The 26,001-nt window shown below is 43.4% G+C and overlaps 2 protein-coding genes and 1 long non-coding RNA gene across 23 annotated transcripts in view; 1 reads left to right on the top strand and 2 right to left on the bottom strand.

Annotated features, from left to right (window-relative positions):
* LOC100614571 (SIGLEC family-like protein 1) overlaps positions 1–4,231 on the bottom strand; it is a 35,326-nt gene extending 31,095 nt beyond the window's left edge. For 3 of the 5 annotated variants that reach the window (XR_008540823.2, XM_054672665.2, XM_054672664.2), the window contains exon 1: positions 3,907–4,231. The gene's annotated coding sequence lies outside the window, so the exon portion shown is untranslated. The remainder of the gene's footprint in view (positions 1–3,906) is intronic. The other 2 variants (XR_010153619.1, XM_054672666.2) reach the window with 1 other exon arrangement.
* Positions 4,232–4,279: 48 nt separating this feature from the next.
* LOC101058133 (uncharacterized) overlaps positions 4,280–26,001 on the top strand; it is a 93,784-nt gene continuing 72,062 nt past the window's right edge. For 4 of the 5 annotated variants that reach the window (XR_001711895.2, XR_001711893.3, XR_008540824.2 and 1 more), the window contains exons 1-2: positions 4,296–4,460; positions 5,236–5,317. This is a non-coding gene — a long non-coding RNA (uncharacterized LOC101058133). Of the gene's footprint in view, positions 4,461–5,235; positions 5,318–26,001 lie in introns of all 5 variants that reach the window. The other variant, XR_001711894.3, reaches the window with a different exon arrangement.
* On the bottom strand, positions 6,150–24,500 carry SIGLECL1 (SIGLEC family like 1). Of its 13 annotated transcripts, none has more exons than XR_010153621.1 (7): positions 17,587–17,820; positions 11,383–11,595; positions 10,556–10,906; positions 9,828–10,109; positions 9,595–9,700; positions 7,951–8,107; positions 6,150–6,909 (listed from the first exon to the last, which is right to left on the bottom strand). XR_010153621.1 is itself a non-coding variant. In XM_063800821.1 (7 exons), exons 3-6 carry the CDS (start codon positions 10,699–10,701, stop codon positions 8,050–8,052), a joined length of 495 nt encoding a protein of 164 aa, XP_063656891.1. In that variant the 5' UTR covers positions 10,702–10,906; positions 11,383–11,505; positions 24,025–24,500; the 3' UTR covers positions 6,150–6,909; positions 7,951–8,049. The 13 variants fall into 13 exon arrangements, 7 of the variants coding, with proteins under 7 accessions (XP_063656891.1, XP_063656889.1, XP_063656890.1 ...); XR_010153620.1 differs by having other exon boundaries at positions 9,800–10,109; positions 10,653–10,906; XR_010153623.1 differs by having other exon boundaries at positions 11,383–11,505; positions 17,587–17,805.

Genomic DNA, 26,001 nt, shown 5'->3' with positions numbered 1-26,001 from the left:
TGACAAGGAGACTCTGCAGGGGGCTCTGCAGCTGAGGAAGGACAGTGGAATTTCCATTACTCCATTGTTCCAGTGATATTTCCACCATTGCCCCTTCACATTTCCACATCTGCATGGCATCCTTTTAAATTATAAATCAATCATGTCAGTTCCCTGTTCGTTACCATCTGTTGGCTTCACTTTACTGTCAAAATAAACTCCAAAATTTGACAGATTTTGGCAGACTGCTAGAAATACTACCTAACCCTACTTCCCCTCTGTTTCTCTTTCTCTCCTTGGTCAGCTTCTGCCCCTTCACAGTACGCAGGGAAGTAACTCTGTATCTATTCTGACCAGAATGTGAGTTCCTTGAGAAAATTAGTCATGTCCAAATATCTTTTGTGTGTCACGTTGGAATCACCTTTGTGTACCACTTCTGGGTGGCCTTTGTGTGTCATGCCCAAGGTACCTTTGTGTGACATAATGGAGTCCACCTTTCAAAGTCAAGTCTGAGTCACTTTTGTGTCTCTAGTACCCAACACACAATCTGGAACACAGCTGGTGCATAATAAAGCTTTATCAAATGAAAGAAGATTTGGAACCAAGAAATTTGGGGTTTTGGCAAGGCGCAGGGACTCACACCTGTAATCCCAGCACTTTGGGAGGCCAAGGCGGGCAGATCACTTGAGGCCAGGAGTTCGAGACCAGCCTAGCCAACATGGCAAAATCCCTTCTCTACTTAAAAAGCAAAAATTAGCCAGGCGTGGTGGCATGCGCCTGTAGTCCCAACTGCTCAGGAGGCTGAGTTATGAGAATCACTTGAACCCAGGAGGCAGAGGCTGCAGTGAGCAGAGATTGTGCCACTGCATTCCAGCCTGGGAGACAGAGAGAGAGAGAGAGAGAGAAAGGGAGAGAAAGAGAGAGAGATAAATAAATAAATAAATAAATCTGGGTTCTAGCTGTGGCTCTGCAGATACCCTAAAATAAATAAATAAATAAATAAATAATACTGAACAATCATGGTGGCCCATGTGCTGTGCACTGGAGATTCACATACTTTATCATTCTCAATCTCACAACAGCACTGTGATGTAGTTCTCAATGCATCACTTCGCAGATAAGGAAACTGAGGCCCAGAACAGCATAGGAACTAGTCAGGTTCACAGGGCCAAGAAATGGACATCCTGAAGTCATAATGTAGGTCCCTGGACTCCGAACCCAGTGTTCTTTCCGGTATGCCAGGCTGCCTTCAGAACTGCTGTGTCATCACGGTTGAAGCCTCTTCTCCTCTCTGAGTCCCAAGCTTCATGTATAAAATATGGGAATAAATCAAACTGTCCTGTCCATCTCACAAGGTTTGAGAAAGACAGTGGGAAAAGCATATAGTTTTGCACCATATGAGTTACAAATGTCTTCCCCCTCGACTTGTGTGGTAGGCAAAATTCTAAAGATGTCTCCCATTCCAAGATTCCTGTGCCCTGGTTATTCAATTAAACATTAATCTACGTGCTTCAGTGAAGGGACTTTGCTGATTCAGTGAAGGGACTTTGCTGATAGAGTGAAGGTGACTAATCTGCTGATCTTAAATTGAGGAGATCATCCTGCACTATCTGAGTGAATGTAATGTAATCACGTGAAACTTGCAAAGCAGAAAAGTCAGAGAGATTCAGGAGAAAGAAAGGGCATACATGAGCCAGAAGTGGAGGTCAGAGAGATGTGAAGCATACGAAGGATTTGACTCACCATTGTTTGCTTTGAAGATGAAGGAGCGAACCCACGAGCCCATGAGGGCAGCTCCTAGAAGCTGACAATGACCCCAGCAGACAGCTAGCAAGGGAATGCAGACCTCACTACTACAAAGCATGGAACTGATTCTGAATGTGTTTGGAAATGGGTTCATCCAAAGGGACTCGAGAAAGCAACATAGCCTTGCCAACACTGTGATTCAGGCCTTGTGAAAGCTGGAGCAGAAAACCAGGGGAACCACGCCACACCAGAACTTTTGACCTTCTGTGAGATCATACATGAGTGTTACTTTAAAAGCTGCTAAAATTGGGCTGGGCCCAGTGGCTCATGCCTATAATCCCAGCACTTTGGAAGGCCAAGGCAGGTGGATCACATGAGGCCAGGAGTTCCAGGCCAGCCTGGGCAACATGGCAAAACCCTGTCTCTACTAAAAATATTTTTAGAAAATTATCCAGGTGTGGTGGTACTTGGGAGGCTGAGGAATGAGAATAGCTTGAACCCAGGAGACAGAGGTTGCAGTGAGCCGAGATTGCACCACTGCACTCCAGTCTGGGTGACACAGCGAGACTTGGTCTCAAAACAAACAACAAAAAAGCTGCTAAAGTTGTGGTAATTCTTATGAAAGCAACAGGAAACCCATACAACTTGGATGTGAAGCCAGTTCAAAGGAAGGGTTCTAGATTCTTCTGTGAGTGGACGGCCGGCAGTCCAAAGGCTTGGTCTTTGCCTCCCATTTTCTAGGTTTTTCTGGGCCAGGCCCTTCCCTCACTAGGGAACTGCTTCCTCATTTAAGATAGTCTAGAGTTTGCAAATTAGTGGCTTTGTGAGGTAGTTAAAATGCAGGGGATTTTATGTAGCCTGCATTAAGAAACCTGCATACAGACTTTCTTTAATTAGTTGCAATGTTTAAAAATCAGGATCCTCACATAAAAGTCTGAACTCCCAGCTACTTTTTAATAAATTAGATCTGACAACACATGGCAGACATTAACTTTCCCCTTTAATATTGGACAATTGTTCTCCAGTCCATTCCTGCCCCTGCTCTCCCTGCTGCACTCACCTGGGAGAGGCATATAACACAGTGGTTAAGACCGTGTGCTGAGTCAGCCTGCCTGAGTTTAAGTCTGGCGCCACCATTTGCCAGCTGTGTGACTGTGGGCAAATTACTTCCCCTCTCTGGGTTTCCCGTTTCCTCACTTATAACATGTAGATTTTAACAGGATTCATCTGGCAGAATTGTTGGGAGCATTAAATGATTAAATGAACGAATGCATGTAAAACCCTCAGAACAGAGCCCAGCACAAAATAAGTGCTAGGCAACTGTTTATCATTCACATCACCTGCCTGGTTCCCTCAGCATTTAATTTGTGACCGCTCTTGACTCATCTCTTTTCTCAGTGATGTTTTGATTCAAGAACCAGCCCTCTGCTTTTCCATTCTGATCTCTGCCTCTCTTAAAAAACGACTCCCTCCTTACATCAAGATGCTACTCAGGCTTCCAGATAACAAATCCTATATCTGCATCATAACCCACTTTTGCTTTTTTTTCACTATCAAAATCCTTCCTCTTCCTCCTTTAATTTACAACCTCGAATCGAAGGTTGGGAAGAGCTCTGGGCTGGTTCCAGCTGGGGCTTTGCCAGTAACTCGTTGGATAGCTCTGGGCAAGTTCTGTCCCCTTTCTGCTTCCCCCTCTTTTTCCTCCTCGGTAGAATGGGAGGGTTACTGCAGACTATGTAAGGGTCCTTCAGATTCAAAAACTCTGATCTCTCACATCTGTAATCCCAGCACTTTGGGAGGCTGAGGTGGGAGGATCGCTTGAGCCCACAAGTTTGAGACCAGCCTGGGCAACACAGCGACACCCTGTCTCTACAAAACAATTTAAAAAATTAGCCCGGCATTGTGGGTGCAGCTACTCTGGAAGCTGAGGTGGGAGGACTGCTTGAGCCTGGGAGGTCGAGGCTGCAGTGAGCTGAGATTGTGCCACTGAACTCCAGCCTGGGTGACAGAGCAAGACACTGTCTCAAATTAAATAGATGAATAGAATAATGAAATAAAAATAAAATTCTGATCTCTTTCCAGTCTCACTTCCTTCTCCAAGCCCTGGTGTGTGCGTGAGTTTTCTTCACAGGTGATCTCTTTTCCCTCCCCCTAAATTATCACTTCTTTTTCCATATTTACCTCCCAGTCTCAGGGTCCAAAGAGGTCCAGCCTGGTCCTTCCTCAGCACTATTTCCTTAAAAACCGAATGTCCTCCTGAATTTTTGCATCAAGCGGGTTTGTTTGACTTCCTATTACTGTTTTCAATGACTCCAGATGCGCCCGATGAACTGACTGACACGTGGAATAACCGTGTACACAAACACGGAGTGCCTCACGGGGAAGTGACTAAGGTAGAGGAAGGCTAACGGATTCGCTGAACTGGGAGTCCCCTGAGGCCTCGCCAACCTCCTTGCACGGGGACACCAACCCCGTGAAGCCCCGCCCCGCAAGCTCGCGCGGGTTTGTCCAGAGCCAATCAGGGCCTGACCCTTCTCGCGGGAGCTGCTGGGATGCGCAGCCGCATAAGAGAGCGCGCGGGTCTCCAGAGCCTGAGCTAGTCAGAAGTAACAGTTGCTACTGCGTCCCCCGGACACTGGGAGAATCGTTTTCCTTGGGCAGCTGGTTCCAGACCCCCACCAGTCCTCTAGACTCCAGGCCAATCAGTTGCTAAGGGACGTTCCTCTCTCAACCTGGTATGTGCGGGAAGTCAAGGCATTGACTAAGGCACAAAATGACTAGTGCTGGACCCCAGGGCTGGTCAGAAGGCACCCTGTGTACTCATTGTTTCCTGTCCTGCACGCGAGGCCCCTATCACCGAGAAAACAAGACACACGGTGAAGCCCAGCCTCTCTATTCCCATTCCCAAACCCATCTCTGACCTATCTCCAACCCGATCCCTATCCTCTCTCCTATTCCTTTTCCACATTTTTTTTCTCTTCTTTCCCAATACTGGCACTCTCCCTCTCCCCAGCCTTGTCTGCCTCTCCCTCCCAAACAGAGGATGTATCTTTAGTAGAAGCAAACACCAAACCTGTTACATAGAGGCTTCTATCCTCAACTCAAAACCTCTGCTGCCCAGGATTCTCACACAGCTCCACTGGATGTGATTCTCAAACAATCTGCACTTTCCAGAATTACAAAGCATAAGAGGAAATAACCCTCCACAAGTGAGGACAAAACCTAAATTTCCCACTAGAGCCCTTGAAGCCCTGCAAGTTCTGGCCCTTCAGGAGCTCATCCCTCAGTCAATTCCAGTCACAGCGGCCTGCTCTGGGCTCCTGAACTCACCAAACTGCTCTCATGTCAGAGCTTAGGATCTACTGCTCCCTCTGTCTAGCCAGCTCCTAAGAATCCTATAGGTCTCAAGGCAAGTGTCACTTTCTCTGAGAGGCCTTCTCTGACTCTGTAATCCAACCTAGCTTCCTTTCCTGTGCTTTCTCATAGTATTCTCTCCTTTTTTCTTTCTAGCACTTATCAACATTTTAAACTATAAATTCGTCTGCATTTCTTCATCGTCTATCTATGTGGACCATGACTCCACAGAGGCAGGGTGAGTATCTTACTTCTTCCCCTCATTATCTGGCACATGGTGGCACATCTGATGTTTCTGTGAAATGTGAACTGCCTGTGAGAGGTGCTTATACATGTGGGGGCTAACATAAACGTCCACCCTGAGTATAAGATGACCATCTAGCTGGTGCTACAGGATCACTGTATTTACCCACAAATATTGCCCCAGGGAAGAGATGACCCTCTTTCCACCTACTGAAAACTACTAGCATCTGGCCAGGCACGGTGGCTCATTCCTGTAATCCCAGTACTTTGGGCGGCCAGGGTAGGTGGATCATCTGAGGTCAGGAGTTTGAGACCAGCCTGGCCAACATGGTGAAACCCTGTCTCTACTAAAACTATAAAAAATTAGCTGGGTGTGGTGGTGTGTGCCTGTAATCCCAGCTACTCGGGAGGCTGAGGCAGGAGAATCACTTGAACCCGGGAGGCAGAGGTTGCAGTGAGCCGAGATTGCACCATTGTACTCCAGCTTGGGCAACAAGAGCAAAACTCCATCTCAAAAAAAAAAAAAATCTACTAGCATCTGGCTAGAAAGGAGGTTGTCATCCATTCTGAGAGGAACAATACATAGTTGTGGTTCATTCTAATGCCAGAATCCCTTTCCCATTCCTTGCATGCCTGCCTTTCAATCTGGCCAAGAACTATTGCGATAACCTCCTAACTAGCATCTTTACCTCCAGCCTTACCCATTCTAAATATATCATACGTGGGGTCAGGGTACGGAAATGATTTTTCTGCCTATATCTGGTCACTCTACTTGCTTGCTTCAAACCTTACAACAGCTTATAATTAATTAAATCATTTGACAAACATTCTTGAGATCTTATTGTATTTTAGGCATCATTCTGGGTGCTGGTGATAAAAGTAGAAAACAAGGCAGACAAAGTCCCTGTTCTCTTGGAACTTACATTCTAAGGGAGTCAGGATAAGGTCCTACAAGATAAAGCTCCAAAGCTCCAATGAATCTTGGCATTCAGGGCCCATCGTCATGTTTTTTCTCACCTGCATCTCTGAACCGTACTTTTCACCCATTCTCCACCCAGATATGGGTCATGTGATGTTCAAAGGTTGGGGAATGAAAGATCTTGTCCAAAGATAGACAGCCACCAAGCACTGAAGTTGGGATTCTATCCAGATATGAAGGCTTGAAAGCCTGGCACTCTTGTAGGTGTATCTCAGGCACTGACACACAGTAGGCGCTCAAAAGTAACTTGCTGATGGACTTGATTCATATTGTCACATGTATTTTTCCTTCTTTTGACACCTTCCCAGGGTGGCACAGATTTCTTCTCATTTAGCCAAACAACAAATTACAAAGTGTGTCTTCAGAGGTTCTAAGACTAGGTCTAAGAGTAACCACCTATTCAATGGAGAATGAGTGTTAAGGGATGTGTAGGAATTGAGAGGGTTTTGTGAGCTGAGGAGAGTCCAGGGGGCTCCAGGTTTATTACAGCCTCCAGGGTTTCTGTGAGCGCTATAAATTTTGCAGACCTTTGTAATTCCAGGGATAATGGTGACTCCAGGTATGATGCATGTTCCACAGGCTTAGCTGGCTCATTTATCTTGCTTTTCCTGAAAGCGAGGTGCAAAATAGGACAAAGAAAAAAGAATGTTGGAACAGGTCTAGAGGTGAGGTATCCACATCTTAAAAAGACACCCCCTTGTGCACAGAATTAAGGCAACATGGAGTGAGCACTGGCTTAGCCCTTCCTCACAACCCCATGGTTAAAGCCTGCAACTCGGTCTTCTCCCTCTGGTCCTCTCTGTGCATCTTCAGTACCCATAACACTGACTGTTCCTTAGACTCCTCAGGGAATCTTGCCTGACTTCCTCAGGTAGGTTTGGTCCCTCCCTCTTCTGCACCACCGTAACTCCTGGCTCAGCATCCCCTACTGTGAAGGTGCCTTCTCGACCAGTCTAGTTGCTCTCTGAGAACAAGGCCTAAGTTTGGCCCATTTCTGAGACCCCAGCATTGTCGAGCACAAAGATTAGGAGATATTGCAGGAAATATTGGTGGAATTTAACAGATAGCTTATCTACAAAAGGATACTAACTGTTCATGCAGGGTGTTAGGAGGGCAGCAGGACAATTCTGATTCTGGAGAATCATAAACGGTAAATAACAGTGAGGCGTAGCAACCTCGGACACTGTATGTTCCAAGCCCTGCTGAAGATGTGGGGTACAGGGTGAATGAAGGAGTAACCTGGGCTTGGCCTAATCTCTAACCACTTCAGGCTGACTTGGCCTGTGGCATCTACACCAAGCTGACTGCTGCCGGCCATACACTCAGAGGCCAAATCCTTGGTTTCCACTCTGATGCTACAACTGCTATTAGGATTTTCCCCAACTGCCTTTTCAGTGGGGATTCAATGTAATGGTGTGTGCGTGTAAATTGATTTTAATTGTTCTTTAAATTGTTTCTCTTAACTTTCATCCTTCTCCTCTCTGGGCCTTAGCTTCCTATTTATAAAATGACCTGAAAGCACACTCTAGCATTAGGTATCCTGCAAGACTGAGGATGATAACACCTTCAAAACACTGTGTGCTCCTTTCCCTGTGGGTCTTATTATCAGTATTCCAATAGACTAGATTCCAGACACAATAGGTACATACCAATATCCGGCTCTCAGAAAATGTGGCGACTACGGGTTTTCCTGGTTCCTCAGGCTTCAGAGACATCTCAAGTTCTTGGCTTGCTCTGACTTTAGAGCTCTATTTTGCTCTGATCGCTGCAGCGTTCTTCGCCTGCTTCTTTCTGATATGTTTCACTCTAAGGAAATAAGCCTTGGATTGGTTCTGGCTCTCCATCTCCCTGAATCCCCAAATGGCCTCTATCTTGACCAGAACTTCTGATTTAGAGCCTCAACAACAGTACCAGCTTGCTGTATGACCTAGGGCAAGCCACACATCCTCTCTGGGAATTAGTTTCACACTCAATAATGGGGATACCCTGCTTATTAGGCTGTGGGGCTCAGATGAGGTCAGCTAAGAAAGGGCCTTGCAACTGGCAGAGAGATTGTTACTGGTCTTCAAGTCCTGTTGATTATACTTTGAAAATAGCTCCTCAGTTTGCCCTGACACCTCACTCCTCATCTTTGTCTCCCCATAGCCAGCCATGCCCAAGTCCCACCTCTCTGGCTGCCCCTCATCACTTGCCCCAGGTCAGGCCTTCTATTTCCTGCTTAGTCCCCTGTACCAGCTTCCTGCCTGGCCTCTGACCTTCTGGCTCTCACTCTCTCTAATCTGTGTCCCACCCCAAGCTCAAGCTTTCCTTCACAGCTTAGCACTCTTCCATGGCTCCGAAATGAGGATTCAGTCCAAGCTGTCTGGACAGGCTCCCCTGCCCGACTCTCTGGCCTGACTTCCTGCAACTCACCCCTTCCCACTCCATGCTTCTAGCTAATACATGCAGCTAAGTTTTAACACCCTGTGAACCAACACCAAGGATGTCTTTCAACCTCATTTTTAGCCATTACCTGGCACTCTCAATGCACCTGACATTATACAAAGACACTGGGAATGCCTCAAACATGCCTCTGGGCGTCTGCATACAAAGGTTAGATATCCCTTATCTGAAATGCCTGGGGCCAGAAGTGTTTCAGATTTCAATTTTTTTTTTTTTTTTTAGATTTTGGAATATTTGTTTATACATAATGACATATCTTGGGGATAGGAGCCAAGTATAAAAACAAAATTCATTTATGTTTCATATATACCTTATACACATGGCCTGAAGGTAATTTTATATAATATTTAAAATTATTTTGTGCATGAAATAAAGTTTGTGTGCATTGAACTATCACATGAGGTCAGGTGTGGAATTTTCTACTTGTGGCATTATGTCGGTGCCTCGAGAACTTTTGGATTTTGGAGCATTTCGGATTTTGGATTTTTGGATTAGATACTCAACCTGTACTATTAATACTTTCCACCAAGCTAATGAGTACTGAACCCTGCAGGCCCACCACAGACAGCACTCCGGGGACTTGCTGCTGCCTTTTCCAGGGCTGCCAAGCCCCTTCTTGGTCTTCTCCTTTATAAAATGTGTTCAAAGTGTCTGTTTTATGACACAGTTTTACGGCTCTGTATAGTCCTCATGGCCCTGGATTGTGGTGGCCATGTTTGGTACATCTTTCCCTCTTTAGACCCTAAGCTCCTTGAGGGGAGGGGTCCTGTCTTTGCTCTGTCTGTGCCAGGGCTGCAGCCAGGGCCTGCCCGGTAGTAGGCTTGCGGGTGAATTTTAACCCTAGTACTCACATGAGAGGGAGGAGGCAGAGGAAGAGCAGCGCAATTACAATTCCCGCATAGATAGCACCCTGGATCAGCCCTTTCACGAAGGCCTGGGCAGCCAAATAACTCTTTCCTGGAAGCAGAGAGCATGTGAGAAGTTTGGCATCGGAGCCAAAACTCTGCTCCATTCTCTAGCCCCAGTGACTGTCCCCATCCCGCTTATTGTCCTCACCCAGTCACCGAGCCCCCTCCACCCTCACTTGACATCAGTAGGATGCTCAAAGCATGGGTTCCGTTTTGGTTCTTCCCCTCACAGAGAAGTCTCATGCCCATTTCTGGCTCTTCAGTTAGGCTGATAGTGCTGTTAGCCCAGGGGCCAAGCATGGTGGAAGTCACTTGGAGGCTGCCATCCATGCCATCCACACCCACGGGGACTCCTCCCATCCACCACTGCACAGAGGGTGTGGGAATCCCGTGGAAGGAACAGCTGCACTGCAGTGTCTTCTCCAAGGAGCAAGAGGAGTTGAGCAGCTTAGCAGGTACTGTGGGGAGGAAGGGTCAGGAGTCAGCAAGGCATCCTGGCTTCCCTCTTCCAGTTTCTCCAGCATGCAGCCTTCTCTTTACTTGCTATTCACAAGGAGCTTCAGAAGGACTTTCTGGAAGCCCACAGGATTCAGGCCTCCCAGACCAGTTCCCCTCTATCTTCTGTCCTCATCTGGCCTGAACCTGATCGCTAGACCTTCTTGAGGGGTGGCAAGTAAATTTCCTGAGGCTCTACATTGTCTGTGATCCCTCACCTACCCCGCAAGGCTAGATGTCCAAGCCAGACCTCCTACTCTGCTTCTCTTCTTCCCACCTGCAATGTTCCTCTTAGGCTCTATGACCAATTCTCCCTCCATCACTTACTGTCTGGGTGCTGCTGGGCAAGTCACTCCCCTTATCATTGCTGTTTCCTAGCCTGGAAAATCGGGATATTTGCTGAACCTACCTCATATTATCATCGTTATAAGAATGAATGCCCCAAGATTTGCAGTGCACCCAGCTCAGTGCGTAGTGAAGTATTACCCATTCAATAAACAGAACACCTTTCTTAATTTCCTTCTTCCCGGTCTCAAGTGGTCTTTGGTGGAACATTCACTGGAAGCCAAATGTACTATGGCATCTTCTGTGTAAGAATGCTGGAAATTGCCTCGCTCTACTTAGAACAGGTAGGACATGGTGGCCATTTGATGAATATCATGGATTAGGAGGGAACAGTCACATTCATCAAGGTCTCTAATAATGAGGAATCTGTCTTCAGTGTTGACACACACTTTTTCATTGAAGTTTTTTGAGGTTACTGGAAGAAAGGGGTAATTTTCCCTTAACCAGTAGCTCCTGATCTCGGTCTCTTCACCTGAGTCACTTGCGGGGCGCTGTTGAGGAATCTGCGGGGGACTCTCATGTACGGACCCCTCTATGGCTGTCCTCTGAATTGTCTTTTCCATCTGGCAAAGTGTGCCCACGGAAACACTGAAAAACTTAACTTCAGGGCTTCCAGTAATGTCTGAAACAGCTCCTAGTGCTCTCATGCCTTCATAGCACCTGCACTCTCCATCCCTCTCCCTTGCTCAATTTGCTATTTGCTTCAGACACCCCAGCCCTGTCAAAATCTGACACACAGAAGATGTCTAATTCACGTTGATTATTTGGTACTTATGCCCATATGTCCTCTTTCTCCCTGCCTCCATAGCCCATCCTCTGCCCTGCCAACGCCCAGGCCCTGGAGTCTTGGCTTCCAAACACACCTCCAGTGCTGCTTCTCACCTTACTTACCCAGCTGTAGCAGTGGAAGCATCACTTGCAGCAGCAACAGTTCTCAGGAACAGCAGAAGCTCTTTACTACACTGGCTCTGACATCAGAACCATATGGTTCAGAAGGAGTGAGGCGATGGGTAACTGAAAGAGGATGTGGGGATAGGGAGAGCAGAAAGTATCTTTAGCCAAGTCAGGGGCTTCTGTCTCTGGTCATTGTGAAGGCCTGTTCACCTGGAGAAGCAGGAATTATATGGGATGAGATGCTCATGAGCACGTACGGACAGGGAGGCAACTAAGATTGTCTGTGAAGCCTCAGTGTCATGTCTGCTTTATTCTTTGCTTTATTTTTGTTTTTTGAGATGGAATCTTACTCTGTCGCCCAGGCTGGAGTGCAGTGGCTCGATCTCGGCTCACTGCAATCTCCATCTCCCATGTTCAAGCGACTCTTCTGCCTTAGCCTCCCGAGTGGCTGGAATTACAGGTATTCACCACCATGGCCAATTAATTTTTGTAGTTTTAGTAAAGATGAGGTTTCACCATGTTGGCCAGGCTGGTCTCAAACACCTGACCCGCCTTGGCCTCCCAAACAGCTGAGATTACAGGCATAAGCCACCATGCCCGGTTTGTTTTTGTTTTTGAGACAGGGTCTTTCTCTCTCTCTGTCACCCAGTCTGGATTGCAGTGGTGTGATCACTTAAGATAGCAAAGTGTTGACATTCTCTCAGGAAAAATATGATAATGTTTAGTTTGGTGAGAAGTGTAAAACAACATCTCCGTACCACAGTATAATTGTTTTGCCATAAAATTTGAAATGAATGGTGTAAGTAACATTGCATAGCATGGCACAATGTTCCCTTTTATACCCCATGTAGACATTTATTTAATAAATTTGTTCTCAGTAAATTTCTATTAAAAAAGAGACAGCACGAGACCCTGTCTCAAAAAAATGACCAATTCCAATTCCTACTGGATATCATGACTTAAAAATCCATAGTAATTCCAACGTGGGCAACATGGTAAAACCCCGTTTCTACAAAAAATACAAAAATTATCTGGGTGTGGTGGTACACACCTGTAGTCCCAGCTACTTGAAAGGTTAAGGTGGGAGGATCACCTGAGGTAGGGAGGTCAAGGCTGCAGTCAGCCGTGATCACGCCACTGCACTGTACCTTTGGGCTACAGAGTAAGACTCTATCTCAAAATAAATAAGTAAATAAATAAAATACATACATACATACATACATAGTAATTCAGAGAGTATGTATTGACACAAGGATAAATAAAAATACCAATGGGACAGGCTATATGGTTAGAAAAATACCTATACATACGTGATCACTTGGTTTAGGATAAATATGGCACCGCATAGAAGTTAAAGGACTCTCTTTTGAATAAATGGTGTCAGAATAACTGGACAGCCATACAGCAAAAGGAAATAAGACCCCTACCTCATGTCATACATAAAAATAACTTCTAGGGACATTGGGAAAGTCCTTAGACTTTTTTTCTACAACAGTGCTGTGTGAAGAAATATAATGTGACCTACAAATGTGGACTACATGTATAATTTTAAATTTTCTAGCAGCCACATTAAAAAGGAAGAAATGGTTAAAATTAATTTTAATGATGTTTCATTTAACCTAGTGAAAGAAACCTAGGTTATTCACTAGGTTATTCATATTGAACCTAACCCAATATTTCAACATGCAATCAACACAAAATTGTTAAGATTTGGTACATTCTTTATACACTCTTCAAAATCTTGTGTATATTTTACACTTACAGCACACTTCAATTCAGACTAGCCACAATATAAGGGCTCAATAGCCATATGTAGTTAGTAGCTACCACATTGGTCAGTGGAATCCTTGAATACAACATAGGAGAGTATCTTGGTAAGTTTTAGGTAGCGAAATATTTCTTTAAAAGGGCCAAAAAGCACTAGCTATGAGGAAATATGGATAAAATGGACTGTATCAGAATTAATTTCTGCATCAAAAGATACCATTAAGGAGGACAGATGCAAGTTGCAGGGCTGGAGAACATACTTGCAACACATACAACGTGCTTGCATCCAGAACATAGCAAGGATAAAGGGGGTAATGAATGGTGTAGTACATGAGTGGAGTGTTTGGGGTGTTGTTAATGTTCTATTTCTTGACCTCAGTGGTGGTTACACTGGTCTGCTCCCTTTGTGATAATTTGAGTTGTATACTTACTATCTATATTAATACTTCTCTGTATAAAATTGTACTTTGATTTAAAAGCTTGTTTGAAAATAAAGACAGAGAAACAAACAGAAAGGATACAAAAGAGAATAGAACGGTTGGGACAAGTAGAAATCATGTACCTAGATGTTAGATTTAAACTCCAATACATCAGTGATTTAACTAAATATAAATGGCTTAAATTATCCAGTTATGAATCTAAGATCATCATATTGGAAAAAAGAAGCAAAGCCAAACTCCATGCTGTTTACAAAAGACACAACCAAAGCATAAGTGTAAAGGACAGTTAAAAAACCAAATGGGCCGGGAGCGGTGGCTCATGCCTGTAATCCCAGCACTTTGGGAGGCCGAGACGGGCGGATCACGAGTTCAGGAGATCCAGACCATCCTGGCTAACACGGTGAAACCCCGTCTCTACTAAAAATACAAAAAATTAGCCGGGTGTGGTGGCGGGCGCCTGTAATCCCAGCTACTCAGGAGGCCGAGGCAGGAGAATGGCGTGAACCTGGGAGGCGGAGCTTGCAGTGAGCCGAGATCGTGCCACTGCACTCCAGCATGGGCGACAGAGCAAGACTCCATCTCAAAAAAAGAAAAAAAGAAAAAACCAAAGAATTAAAACATATACCAAGCAAATACCAACCAGAAAGCCAGGCAATGTAGACATACCTACATTAACATCCCATAAAGCAGACTTTAAGCAAAAGGCATTACCAAAGATAGAATGGCATATCTCCTAATGATAAGCTGACATTCTCAGGAATAAAGTATATATTTAAAATTTGTGTTTGCCTACTAACATAGTCCAAAAATATATAAAGCAAAAAATCTACAAAAATAAAAGGAGAAACAGACATCCACAATAGTAGTGTGACATTTTAATCACTGTTCTCTCAGAAACTGACAGAACAAACAGACTATTGGAATATATAAAGATTTCAACAACTTGATCAGCAAATTTGACCAAAAATGTATAGAGAATACTGCAATCAATAACTGCAGAATACAATTTCTTTGTAAGCACACAGAGAACGTTTACAGAAATTGACCACAGCTGGATCATAAGACAAATCTTAATAAATTTTCCATGAAAATATTTAAAATCTCATTAATAACCAGCAAAATGCCTGTTAAAACCATCAGATACCAGTACATATCCAAGACAATATATCAAGTCTTGGTGAGAATGTGGTACTCAACTTTCACACACTATTGGTGGAAATATAAATCAGGGCAACAAAGTTATTTATCAAAGCATAAGATACACATACTCTATGACCCTCAATTCCACTCCCAGATATATACTTTATAGAAATGTTTGTGCATATGTACGCCACAAAGCAATGCAAAAATGTTTACAGTGGTATTATTTAAAAATAGCCAAAAAGTTAAACAATCCAAATGCCAGTAAACACAGAATTTTAAAAAATGAGATACTACACAGCAACAAAAACCTATGAGCTAATGCTAGATGCAACAACATGGACCATTCTTACAAATAAAATATTGAATGAACAAAGCCAGACACAAATAAGTAATAATGTATGAGCATTTCTTTAAAATTTGAAAAAAAACCGGGCAAAATCAAGTGTTTAAGAACGCACACGCAAGTAGTAAAAATCCTTTAAAAGTTGCCAAGAAATGTCCAGCATAAAAGGTAGGATATTAATTGCCTTTTTGGGAGGAAGGAGGTCTGTTTCTCTGTTTATTTTATCATTTGTAGGGGGTATGAACAGGTCTTTTGAGATACTGGCTATAGTGAATTCCATAAGGCTGTACCCTATATAGGCGTCCTTTTAATAGTACAGTTTCCCATTGCCCATCTGCCTGACCATATGGCGAGGCCATTGGCCACTGCCCATGAATTGGTAAAAACCCAAATGTGGAGGCAGTTCAGCCCACTGAAGTGACTTGTTTTTGCCTTCCTCAGTATGAGTGCCAGTCTTCCAAACAGGATGTTATTAATTCACTTTGGAATTGCCATCCATAAATCAAACCACTCTTAGTTGGTCAATCAAGAGCTATTAATAGACATCATTCAAGTAATAATAGGATCTCGCAGCTCTTCAGTAGGGAAAAAGGCCACCTGTTCATAAATATAACGAGGACCTCCTTGCATTTCCCTGGTAGCATGTTCCTGTATAAACAATTTCCATTTTATTATGAGACTCTTTTGGGCATGGCCTTCCTTACTACAGTGTTTTTCCAACATGACAAACACATCGTGAGGATTTCAGGTGTCAGGATTATTATGTCCTTCAATGATGGGGCAGACTCAAAGCCCAACAATAGGCAGCTAGTTGTCTCTCCATTGGAAATTTTCTGGCCCCAAATCCCAGCATTCACCACTGGGTGGTGCTCACTGGCCTTAGCTCCAGTCTGCCTAAATAAAGCAAACATTAAGCTTCTAACATGTTTTGTCCACCAGATATCCTGTACTGTTTCAAATTAACAATTAGTGTGGGCTTGGGCAATCTTATTGGTTCCTATTTAGCATATTCAATCAATATTGGTTGAAGGGAAGATTTACATGCCTTCTGTTTCATAATAGTACGTAGGGGAACTCTTCCGTAGTTGGACACAATATCTTTCCTCATAATACATTTAGGTAAATACATTCACATAACATATTTACACAGTCTGTCCAAACATTCCAATTTTCATCCAAAGTTTCACCTGAATCTCATCCACTTTTGCAATCCTATGTCTTCGCAATCTAACCATAGATGCTATTAGAATTTCACCAACCTTTTTGGAATTGCAGTGTGTAAGACTCCCACATGAGTCCCAGAAATATCTCTTATCCATCCCCTGACTATTTTACTACTAATATGCATATGACTTTGGGTCTTCAGTTAGGGGTCAGGCCAAGCAACCCAGGCCCTTTTGTCATTTATCTTGATTAGATCACATGTTCGTCCCCTCAGGAGATCTGAGGTCAGATTTCCCATTGTCATGTTTGCCTTCTGGCTTCTAAAATTCCTCCAAACTAGGGTAAATATAGCAGACTTGATGGGGGCCCTTCAACACTGGAGGGCAAGTCTAGGTTCTCACTGCTCCACCTAATTTCTAAGAGTGCTCCACTGAGACCTTTGTTTTGACTCCCTCAATGTCCACTTAACTCATCTCATTTCTTAATAACTATTTATAGAGATTTCCACCCTCTTGGAAATGTTCATCTTTTCTCACTCTCTGGTGAACCACTCTAATTTTCTTTGCCATCTGTCATTTCAGCCTAACTTTTCCCTTTAGCAGCAGCCCTGAGGCTAGCAGCTGTAGCTCAGGCTGGCCAGAGCCCAAGATTGGGTCCGCATCAGGATCCGCCTCAGCCACTTTCATTTTAACGATTACAGATAAAAATAGCCAAGGGATTGCCTATTTAGTTTGTTTCCTTATGCATCCAGTGGGTCAGCTCCTTGGGGGTTGGATCCATTGTATTGAAAAAGCAATGGTAACTTTTACCTCCTGTAACTGCAGAACAGCTGCATTTCTATACTCACAGGTGACCGCAGGACAGCCCAGGAATCAAAGGCTTATCATCTTGACTTCACATCCCTCCTCTTCTCAAACCATATGTTTCAGTGAGTCAGGGCTGTTCTAGTGAACCCCATTTCTGATACAACTGAAAAGTTAGGGAATGGTCCACAAGATCCCCTCATTTCTGACACCAACTGAAGATATCAAGGATCCCTGATTACCCTCATTTCTCAAATCATTTGCAAGGTTTTGGAACCCCAAAACTACCCTTAGGTTTGGTAATTCACTAGAAGTACTCACAGAATTCACTGAAAGCTGTTATACTCATGATTACTGTTTACTACAACTAAAGGATAGAGATTAAAATCAGCCAAGGGAAGACATACAGGGCAGAGGCCAGAAGTTCCCCACACAAAGCTTCTAGTTATCCTCTCCCTGTGGAGTCATGGACAGCATAACTTAGCTTTCCTGGTGATAATGTGTGACAATATGCATAGTACTGTCAACTAAAGAAGCTCACCCAAGCCTTGTGTCCAGTGTTTTTATTGGGCCTCCATCGTGTAACGTGGTGACTTCCCTCATGGTGGATCTTAGCATCCAGCTCCTCCTGAAGTTGAGCTGATACCATTTGATCCAAAGCCCCTATTCTAAATCACATTGTTAGACTATCTGGTATTGCTTCCACTCTAAATCACATTGTTAACACTATCTGGTGTGGCCAGCCCTCATCCTAAATCACATTTCTAGAATATTCAGTGTGATGCAAGGTCCCTGGGCAAACAAAGACACCCCTATGAGGTGTGACATTCTAAGAGCTAGGGAGTGTCTTCCAGAAGCCAAGGGCAAAGGCCAGACCTCTCTTCAGGCAAGGTTAAGTTCCTTAGTACACAGAATAAAATGTCAAATTCAGAATAGCAGCGATCTCTATGTTTGAGAGTGGGAGATGTGTTTGGGGAAGGGAGTATACCAGGGGTAGTGTTTTCTTTCTTTTCTTTTCTTTCTTTTTTTTTTTTTTTTGAGACAGTTTCTTGCTCTGTCACCCAGGCTGGATGGAGTGCAACGGAGCATTCACAGTTCACTGCAGGCTTGATCTCCCAGGCTCAATCAATCTTCCCACCTCAGCCTCCCAAGTAGCTGGGACTACAGGCATGTGCCACCATGCCTGACTAATTTTTTAATTTATGTAGAGATGGGATCTTGTTATGTTGTCCAGGCTGGTCTTGAACTCCTAGGCTCAAGCAGTCCTCCCACCTGGGCTTCCTAAAGTGCTGGGATTACAGGTGTGAGCTACCATGCCCAGCCAGTGTTTTCAATATTAAGCTGGTGGTGGGTATATGCTCATTATACAATATTTATATCTTTCTATATGTCTGAAATATTTCACAATCTTTAAATGAAAAATGGATCATTTGTCATTTATATAAAAGCTTTATATATATAATATGTAAATATATATCTACATACTCGTATATAATACACTCAAAACTATACATACATGAATGAGTAAAACAAAGATCTAGAATGATGTATAATTTGATACCAGTGCTTACCTATGGATAGAGCAGTGATCAGAGATGAGATTATAGAATTTTCAGTTTTTTAATTCCAGCTTTATTGAGGTATAACTGACAAATAAAAATTGTATATTCTTAAGGTGTACGACATGACGTTTTGATGTATGTATGCACTGTGGAATGATTACCACAATCCAGTGAATTAACATAATCAGCACTTCACAGTTAGCGTTTTTTTGGTGGTGAGAACACTTAATATTTACTGTCATAAAATTTCAAGTATACAGTACAGTATTATTTACCATAGTCACCATGGTGCACATGAAACCTCCAGAACTTATTCATTCTGCCTAGCTGAAACTTTGTACCCCTTGACCAATATCTCATTTCCCTTAGCCCTTAGCCCTGGCAACCACCATTCTATACTTTGCTTTCATGCGTTTGACTTTCTTAGATTCTACATATAAGTGAGATCATGCAGTACTTGTCTTTCTGTGTCTGACTTGTTTCACATAGCATAATGTCTTTCAGGTTTATTTACGTTGCTGCAAATGGCAAGATGTCCTTTTTTAAGGCTGAATAACTTCCACTGTGTGTGTATGTGTGTGTGCACAATAAATCCTCACTTACCATCATCATTCAGTTCTTGGAAACTGCTGCTTTAAGTGAAATGATGTAAAATGAAACCAATTTTACCATATATAAGAACATGCAAACTCCACACAGATACTGGTCCTGGCTGGGAATTGATTTTTTTCTCTTATGATTAGACAATGTTGAACAAAATGACATTATTTGAATGGTGTGTGTGTGTGTGTGTGTGCATGTGTGTATACATATATAATATTTTCTTTACTCATCTATTAATGGACACTTACGTTGATTCCACGTCTGGGCTATGGTGAATAATGCTGCAATGAACACAGGAGTGCAGATATCTCTTCAAGATACTGAGTTCATTTCTGTCAAATATATGCCTAGAAGTGGGATTGCTGAATCATATGGTAGTTCTATTTTTAATTTTTTAAGGATGCTCCATACTATTTTCCATAGTGGTTATACCAATTTACATTTCCACCAACAGTGTACAAGGTTTACTTTTCCCCACATCCTCATCAACACTTGCTATCTTTTGCCTTCTTGATATACCCATCTAATAGGTATAAGGTGATATCTGTGGTTTGAATTTGCATTTCTCTGATGATTAGTGATGTCAGGCATTTTTTTAATATACTTGTTGGCCATTTTGGTATGTCTTCTTTTATGAAATGCCTATTCAGGTCCTTGCCCATTTTTTAATTGGTTTATTTGATTTTTTTGCTATTGAGTTGTTTGAGTTCCTTATGTATTTTGGATATTAGCCCCTTATTAGATGGATGCTTTGCAAATATTTTCTCCCATTCTGTAGGTTGTCTCTTCACTCTGTTGATTGTTTCCTTTGCTGTTCAGAAACTACTTTGGTGCAATCTTGCATGTCAATTTTTGCTTTTGTTTCCTGTGTTTTTGCAGAAATATCCAAAAAACTATTTCCCAAACCAATAATTTTTATTGTGTATTACATATAAATATACAGAAGTTTTCTCCGATGTTTTCTTTTAGTAGTTTTACAATCTCAGTTCTTATATTTAAATCTTTTTTTTTTTTTTCTTGAGACAGGGTCCCACTCTGTTGCCCAGGCTGGAGTGCGGTGGCATGATCTCGGCTCACTGCAACCTCCATCTCCTGGGTGCAAGCGATTCTTGTGCCTCAGCCTCCTGAGTAGCTGGGATTATAGGCGTGCTCCACCATGCCTGGCTAACTTTTGTATTTTTAGTAGAGACTGGGTTTCACCATGTTGGCCAGACTGGTCTCGAACTCCTGGCATCAAGTGATCCACCCTCCTTGGCCTCCCAAAGTGCTGGGATTACAGGCGTGAGCCACTGCGCCTGGCTATATTTAAGTCTTTAACCCATTTTGAGTTTATTTTTGTATTTGGTATAAAGTAAGTGTCCAATTTCCATGTGAGTATCTAGTTTTCCCTAAAATTTTCAGGTTTTTATTTAGCCATGGGTCTACTGGTAGCTAACCTTTTTATAATTAATTTTTTTATTGAGATATAATTCATATACCATAAATTCACCATTTTAAAGTGCACACAATTTAGGAGTTTTAGTATATTCATAAAGATATGCAGACATCACCATTACCTAATTCCAGAGCACTTTCATCACCTCCCTAAAAACACCAATATCCATTAACATTTACTCCCCGTTTCCCCAAACCCCAACTCCACCCCCTAGTTGTAGGCAACCACTAATCTATTTTCCGTAATTATAAATTTGCCTATTCTGGACATTGTATATAAATGAAATGATATAATATATGGTCTTTTGTGTCTGGCTTCTTTCATTTAGCATGCTTTCAATGCTAATTCATGTTGTACCAGATATCAGTACTCCTTTCATTGTTATTGTTGAATAATATTCCACTGTATGGATAGACCACATTTTGTTTATCCATTCATCAATTGATGGCATTTGGGTTGTTTCTACTATTTGGATACTGTGAATCAATCCTTTTTTTTTTTTTTTTTAAAGAGATGGAGTCTCACCCTGTCACCCTGGCTGGTGTGCAGTGGTACAATCACAGCTATCTACAGCCTCGAACTCCTGAGCTCAAGTAGTCCTCCCACATCAGTCTCTCAAGTAGCTGGGACTTTAAGGGCACACTACTAGACCCAATTCATTTAAAAAAAATATTTTCTGTAGAGAGAGAGTCGAGTCTTGCTATATTGCCCAGGCTGGTTTTGAACTCCTGGGCTTAAGCAATTCTCCCGCCTCAGCCTCCCAAAGTGCTAGGATTACAGGCATGAGCCACTGTGCCCTGCTGTGAATCAATTCGGAATGACTGAATCATGCCATGTCTGTTAACTACTTTTTTGGTTAACATCTAATGAGAAACTATGGTTGCCATTTACAACTCTAGAGACGTAGAAATTTTATCTTTTATCTTAGTCTCAACAACTCTGTGAGGTACATCTCATTATCAACACTTCCAAAAGGAAGGCAGAGATCCACAAAAGTACTATGACTGGCCCCAGGACATGCAGCCATTACGTTCATAGATTTCAGACTCAACCTTTGACTACAAATGTGGTGTTTTTCATGATTCTATTTTGCCTTAAAAACTGCTGTATAAGCATGGTGAAGTTCATTCTCCTCTCCAAATTCACTTCCTCATGAATAAAATATAAGAATAAATCAGCTAGCCCTGATGTGACACACAGTATACTTAGATTTTTCCTAGAAGTGGACCAGAAGTCAGAAGACCTAATCTTTGTCGCTACTTCCTGGGTGATTCTGTGTAAGTCACTTCCCTCACTGTCAGCCTGCTTCAGAGACTAAAAACAATCATAAATGAGTTTTGTTTGGCCTACAAATGCTTACTTTTTAAAATTAACTTTTAAAATGGGATAACATTTAACTAAAAACAATCATAAATGAGTTTTGTTTAGCCTACAAATGCTTACTTTTTAAAATTAACTTTTAAAATGGGATAACATTTAATAATCAGAGCACTTCACAAAAAATTCAAACAACCAGCTTCTCTCTCTCTCTTTTTTTTAAATTTTAAATTCAAGTCAAACTGCCTAGATATGAAGGTTAGCTGTTTTATAGTGTGCAAGTAGCTTCACCTCTCTCTAGGCCTATTTGCTCATTTTAAAAACATGGATAATAATAGCACCCATCTTAGAGTTGTTGTTAAGATTAAATGAGTCAGTAGAACAGAACCTCACATTTGGTAAGCAATCAAAAAATGTTAGTTACTATGTATTAGGTTCCCTGCTTAGCTCCTATCAGCATTTAACTTGGAACCACTTTTTTTTTTTTTTTTTTTACACAGGGTCTGGAGTGCAGTGGCATGAACATGGCTCACTGCAGCCTCGACTTTCCAGGCTCAAGTGATCCTCCCACCTCAGCCTCCAGAGTAGCTGGGACTATAAGCACAAGCCACTAGATCCAGCTAATTAAAAATTTTTTTTTGTAGAGACAGAGTCTCACTATGTTACCCAGGCTGGTCTCGAACTCCTGGGCTCAAGCAATCTTCTCACCTCAGCCTCCCAAAGTGCTGGGATTGCAGCCGTGAACCAACACACTCAGCCTGGGACCACTCTTGACCACCCCTAATCCCTTCCCAGAGTTCTGGAACCAGCCCTGTCCTTTCCTATTCCATATTTCGGCATGTTTTAACAGACCTCTCTGAGTGGTCTGTGCTCCCAACCCTTAGCCTCCAGACTGATTGCCCTTTTTCCTTCTCACATAAAAAAGATATTGCCCAAGTTTCCAGGTCGTTAAATGCCTCTCTCATTCACACCACATATCCACTTTCTTTTTTGCATTGTCAATTTTTTTTTTCCTTCCCCTTTCTTCTGTTTAAAAGCCCATGTTAGATGGTGGGAATGAGCCTTGTCTAGGTCCTGGGCCAGGATTTGCCAGTAAAGCACTGAATAACTGTGGTCAAGTATTTTCCCTCTTCTCATTTCCTCATGTGTAACATGAGTGGGTTTTACTGCTGGAGATGTAATGATCCATTTAACTACAAAATTCTGATTTCTTCTTTCTTCTCTCCATCAGTTTTAGAGCATACATGTGATGACTTGTCATGCACCCATTATATTTTCTTTTTCTTTTCTTTTCTTTTTTTTTTTTTTTTTGAGACAGAGTCTCGCTGTGTTGCCCAGGCTGGAGTGCAGTGGCACGATCTTGGCTCACTGCAACCTCTGCCTCCGGGGTTCAAGTGATTCTCCTGCCTCAGCCTCCCGAGTAGCTGGGACTACAGGCACGGGCCATGATGCCCGTCTAATTTTTGTATTTTTGGAAGAGACGGGGTTTCACCATGTTGGCCAGGCTGGTCTTGAACTCCTGACCTCAAGTGATCCCCGGCCTCAGCCTCCCAAAGTGCTGGGATTACAGACGTGAGCCACTGCGCCCAGCCTATTTTCCTTGACCACCATGTCTCTCAATTTTCCTTCACCATCGTGTCTCTCAATTTTCCTTCTGTCTCTTGTTCCAAAGGGCTCAGGATATTCTCTGTTCTCAGCACACTTCCATCTGTGTATTTCCTTAGCAGGGTGTGAGTGATGCAAAGGTGTTCGGCTTTCTAAGGGAAGGGCTGACTTACTAATGACTGACCTATTTATGGTGAGGAAAACGATTTTCTAGGGAAAGCCAGGATAACTAACAATGAAACTGATAGACACGCATGGGATAACTGTGTGAGTAATGACTGGGTGCCTTGCAGGGGTGTAACTTACCAAGAGACTGACTTAGCGGGAGCCTAATTAACCAATGAACAGGGCAGGTTCTGAAGGGAGTGGATTTTCTCATGAACTGATTTTCAAAGGGACTAACCGTTGACTCATAAGGGCACTGACCTGATTGTGAACCCACGGGCCGCTTGCTTACCTTCTTGGTAGATGGATGTCGCCCCAGCTGCCTTCTGGCTGACCAGGTGACTGACGTGGTGAGGCTGAGGAACGCTGGCTCCTGGCGAACTCCCTGACTATGCTTAATCTCACCGCCTGACTGTTCAGATTTAGCCTCTGTCTGACCAAAGGGCTCTCAGGGGCCTCACTGGCACGAGAGCCGCCCTGGTGGCCTAACAGACCTGCGGCTGCCCCATGGCCCAAGGATCCGCTGACTGACGCTGACTGGAAGCCCAGTTAGTGCAGGTTCAATGAAGGAACACAACAACCGCCAACAACTGCCAGGGACCCAACAACCGCCAGAACCCAACAACTGCCAGGGACGCCAACAGGCCAGGCACAGCCTTGTGCGACTAGGGATCCTCAGTCGGCTGCACAGAGATAGCGGCGTGAGGGGCGTGATAGCCGCTGCAAGACCTGCTAGCTCGCATCCTTAGGTGAGTGCATCCACTCCGCAGCCAATCAGAGGCTGCATGGGCTTACTTTACACAGCCAATCAGAGGCTGCATGTGCTTATTTTACAACCAATGAGAGGCTGCATGGGCTTATGTTGCAGCCAATCAGAGGCTGCATGGGCTTATTTTACAGCCAATCATAGGCTGATGAGCTTATTCTACAGCCAATCAATGAAGCAGAAGAAGCATTGTGCCCACAGGCGTGTGCCCCTGGAAGCTGATGCACCTCTGCCAGAGTCAATCAGGAACTGCAACTGCAACTCCCGCCTCCAACCTTTGTGCCCAATTGGATCTTGAGGGCTTGAGCCAATCCGCAGCTGGGGGCGGTGCCAGGATAGTTTGTGGGCCAATTTTCTTCCCAGCAAGGCCTTTCCAGCCCGTGCTGATGAAACCACACTCCTCTCCAACCCTGAGGCCTCCGTTCCTCTTGTTTAACCCTGTTTATTTTTTCTCACACTTTATTTGTCACTCACTTTCTTACCCATTACACTTTCAAAATGACAGAGGCATTTGAGCCAGAGCAACTCCGTCTTGAATAGGAGCTGGGTAAAATGAGGCTGAGACCTGCTGGGCTGCATTCCCGGAGGGCTAAGGCATTCTAAGTTACAGGATGATATAGGCGGTCAGCACAAGATACAGGTCATAAAGACCTTGCTGATAAAACAGGTTGCAGTAAAGAAACCAGCCAAGGCTGGGCTCGGTAACTCACGCCTGTAATCCCAGCACTTTGGGAGGCTGAGGCGGGCGGATTACCTGAGGTCAGGAGTTTGAGACCAGCCTGCCAACATGGCGAAACCCTGTCTACTAAAAATACAAAAATTAGCTGGGCGTGGTGGCAGGCACCTGTAACCCCAGCTACTTGGGAGGTTGAGGCAGGAGAATCGCTTGAACCCGCGAGGTGGAGGTTGCAGTGAGCCGAGATTGCACCACTGCACTCCAGCCTGGGCAACAGAGTGAGACTCTGACTCAAAAGGAAAAAAAAAAAAAAAAGAAGAAGCCAGCCAAATCCCACCAAAACCAAGATGACAATGAGAGTGACCTCTGGTCATCCTCACTGCTACACTCCTACCAGCACCATTACGGTTCACAAATGCCATGGCAACGTCAGGAAGTTACACTATATGGTCTAAAAAGGGGAGGCATGAATAATTCACCCTTTGTTTAGCATGTCATCAAGAAATAACCATAAAAATGGGCAACCAGCAGCCCTCGGGGCTGCTCTATGAAGTAATCATTCTTTTCTTCTTTTACTTTCTTAATAAACTTGCTTCCACATTACTCTATGGAATAGCCCTGAATTCTTTCTTGCAAGAGATCCAAGAATCCTCTCTTGGGGTCTGGATCAGAACCCCTTTCCTGTAACAAAAATACTTTGTGCTAAATATCATTTGCTAATGATATTTTTGTTTATGGTTTGACTGTGCCACTAGAATAGAAGCTCACTTTTTGGTTTTGTTTTATGGTACGTGGGAGACCTCCACTCCCTATTACAACAGTCTCCA

Source organism: Pan troglodytes, chromosome 20, assembly GCF_028858775.2.
Source record: "Pan troglodytes isolate AG18354 chromosome 20, NHGRI_mPanTro3-v2.0_pri, whole genome shotgun sequence".
NCBI classification, from domain to species: domain Eukaryota; kingdom Metazoa; phylum Chordata; class Mammalia; order Primates; family Hominidae; genus Pan; species Pan troglodytes.
The sequence above is the reverse complement of the archived record's forward strand: the minus strand, read 5'-3'. Positions and strand labels throughout refer to the sequence as shown.

Excerpts from the sequence above, each read along its gene's own strand:
- SIGLECL1 (XM_063800821.1), bottom strand. The coding sequence starts at position 10,701 with ATGTTCCACCAAAGACCACTTGAGACCGGGAAGAAGGAAATTAAGAAA. Across the intron at positions 9,701-9,827 it reads GAGCATCCTACTGATGTCAA|GAAAGAGTTATTTGGCTGCC; the intron begins GTGAGGGTGGAG and ends CTCTGCTTCCAG. Across the intron at positions 8,108-9,594 it reads CTCTGCCTCCTCCCTCTCAT|AGTGAAACATATCAGAAAGA; the intron begins GTGAGTACTAGG and ends TTATTTCCTTAG.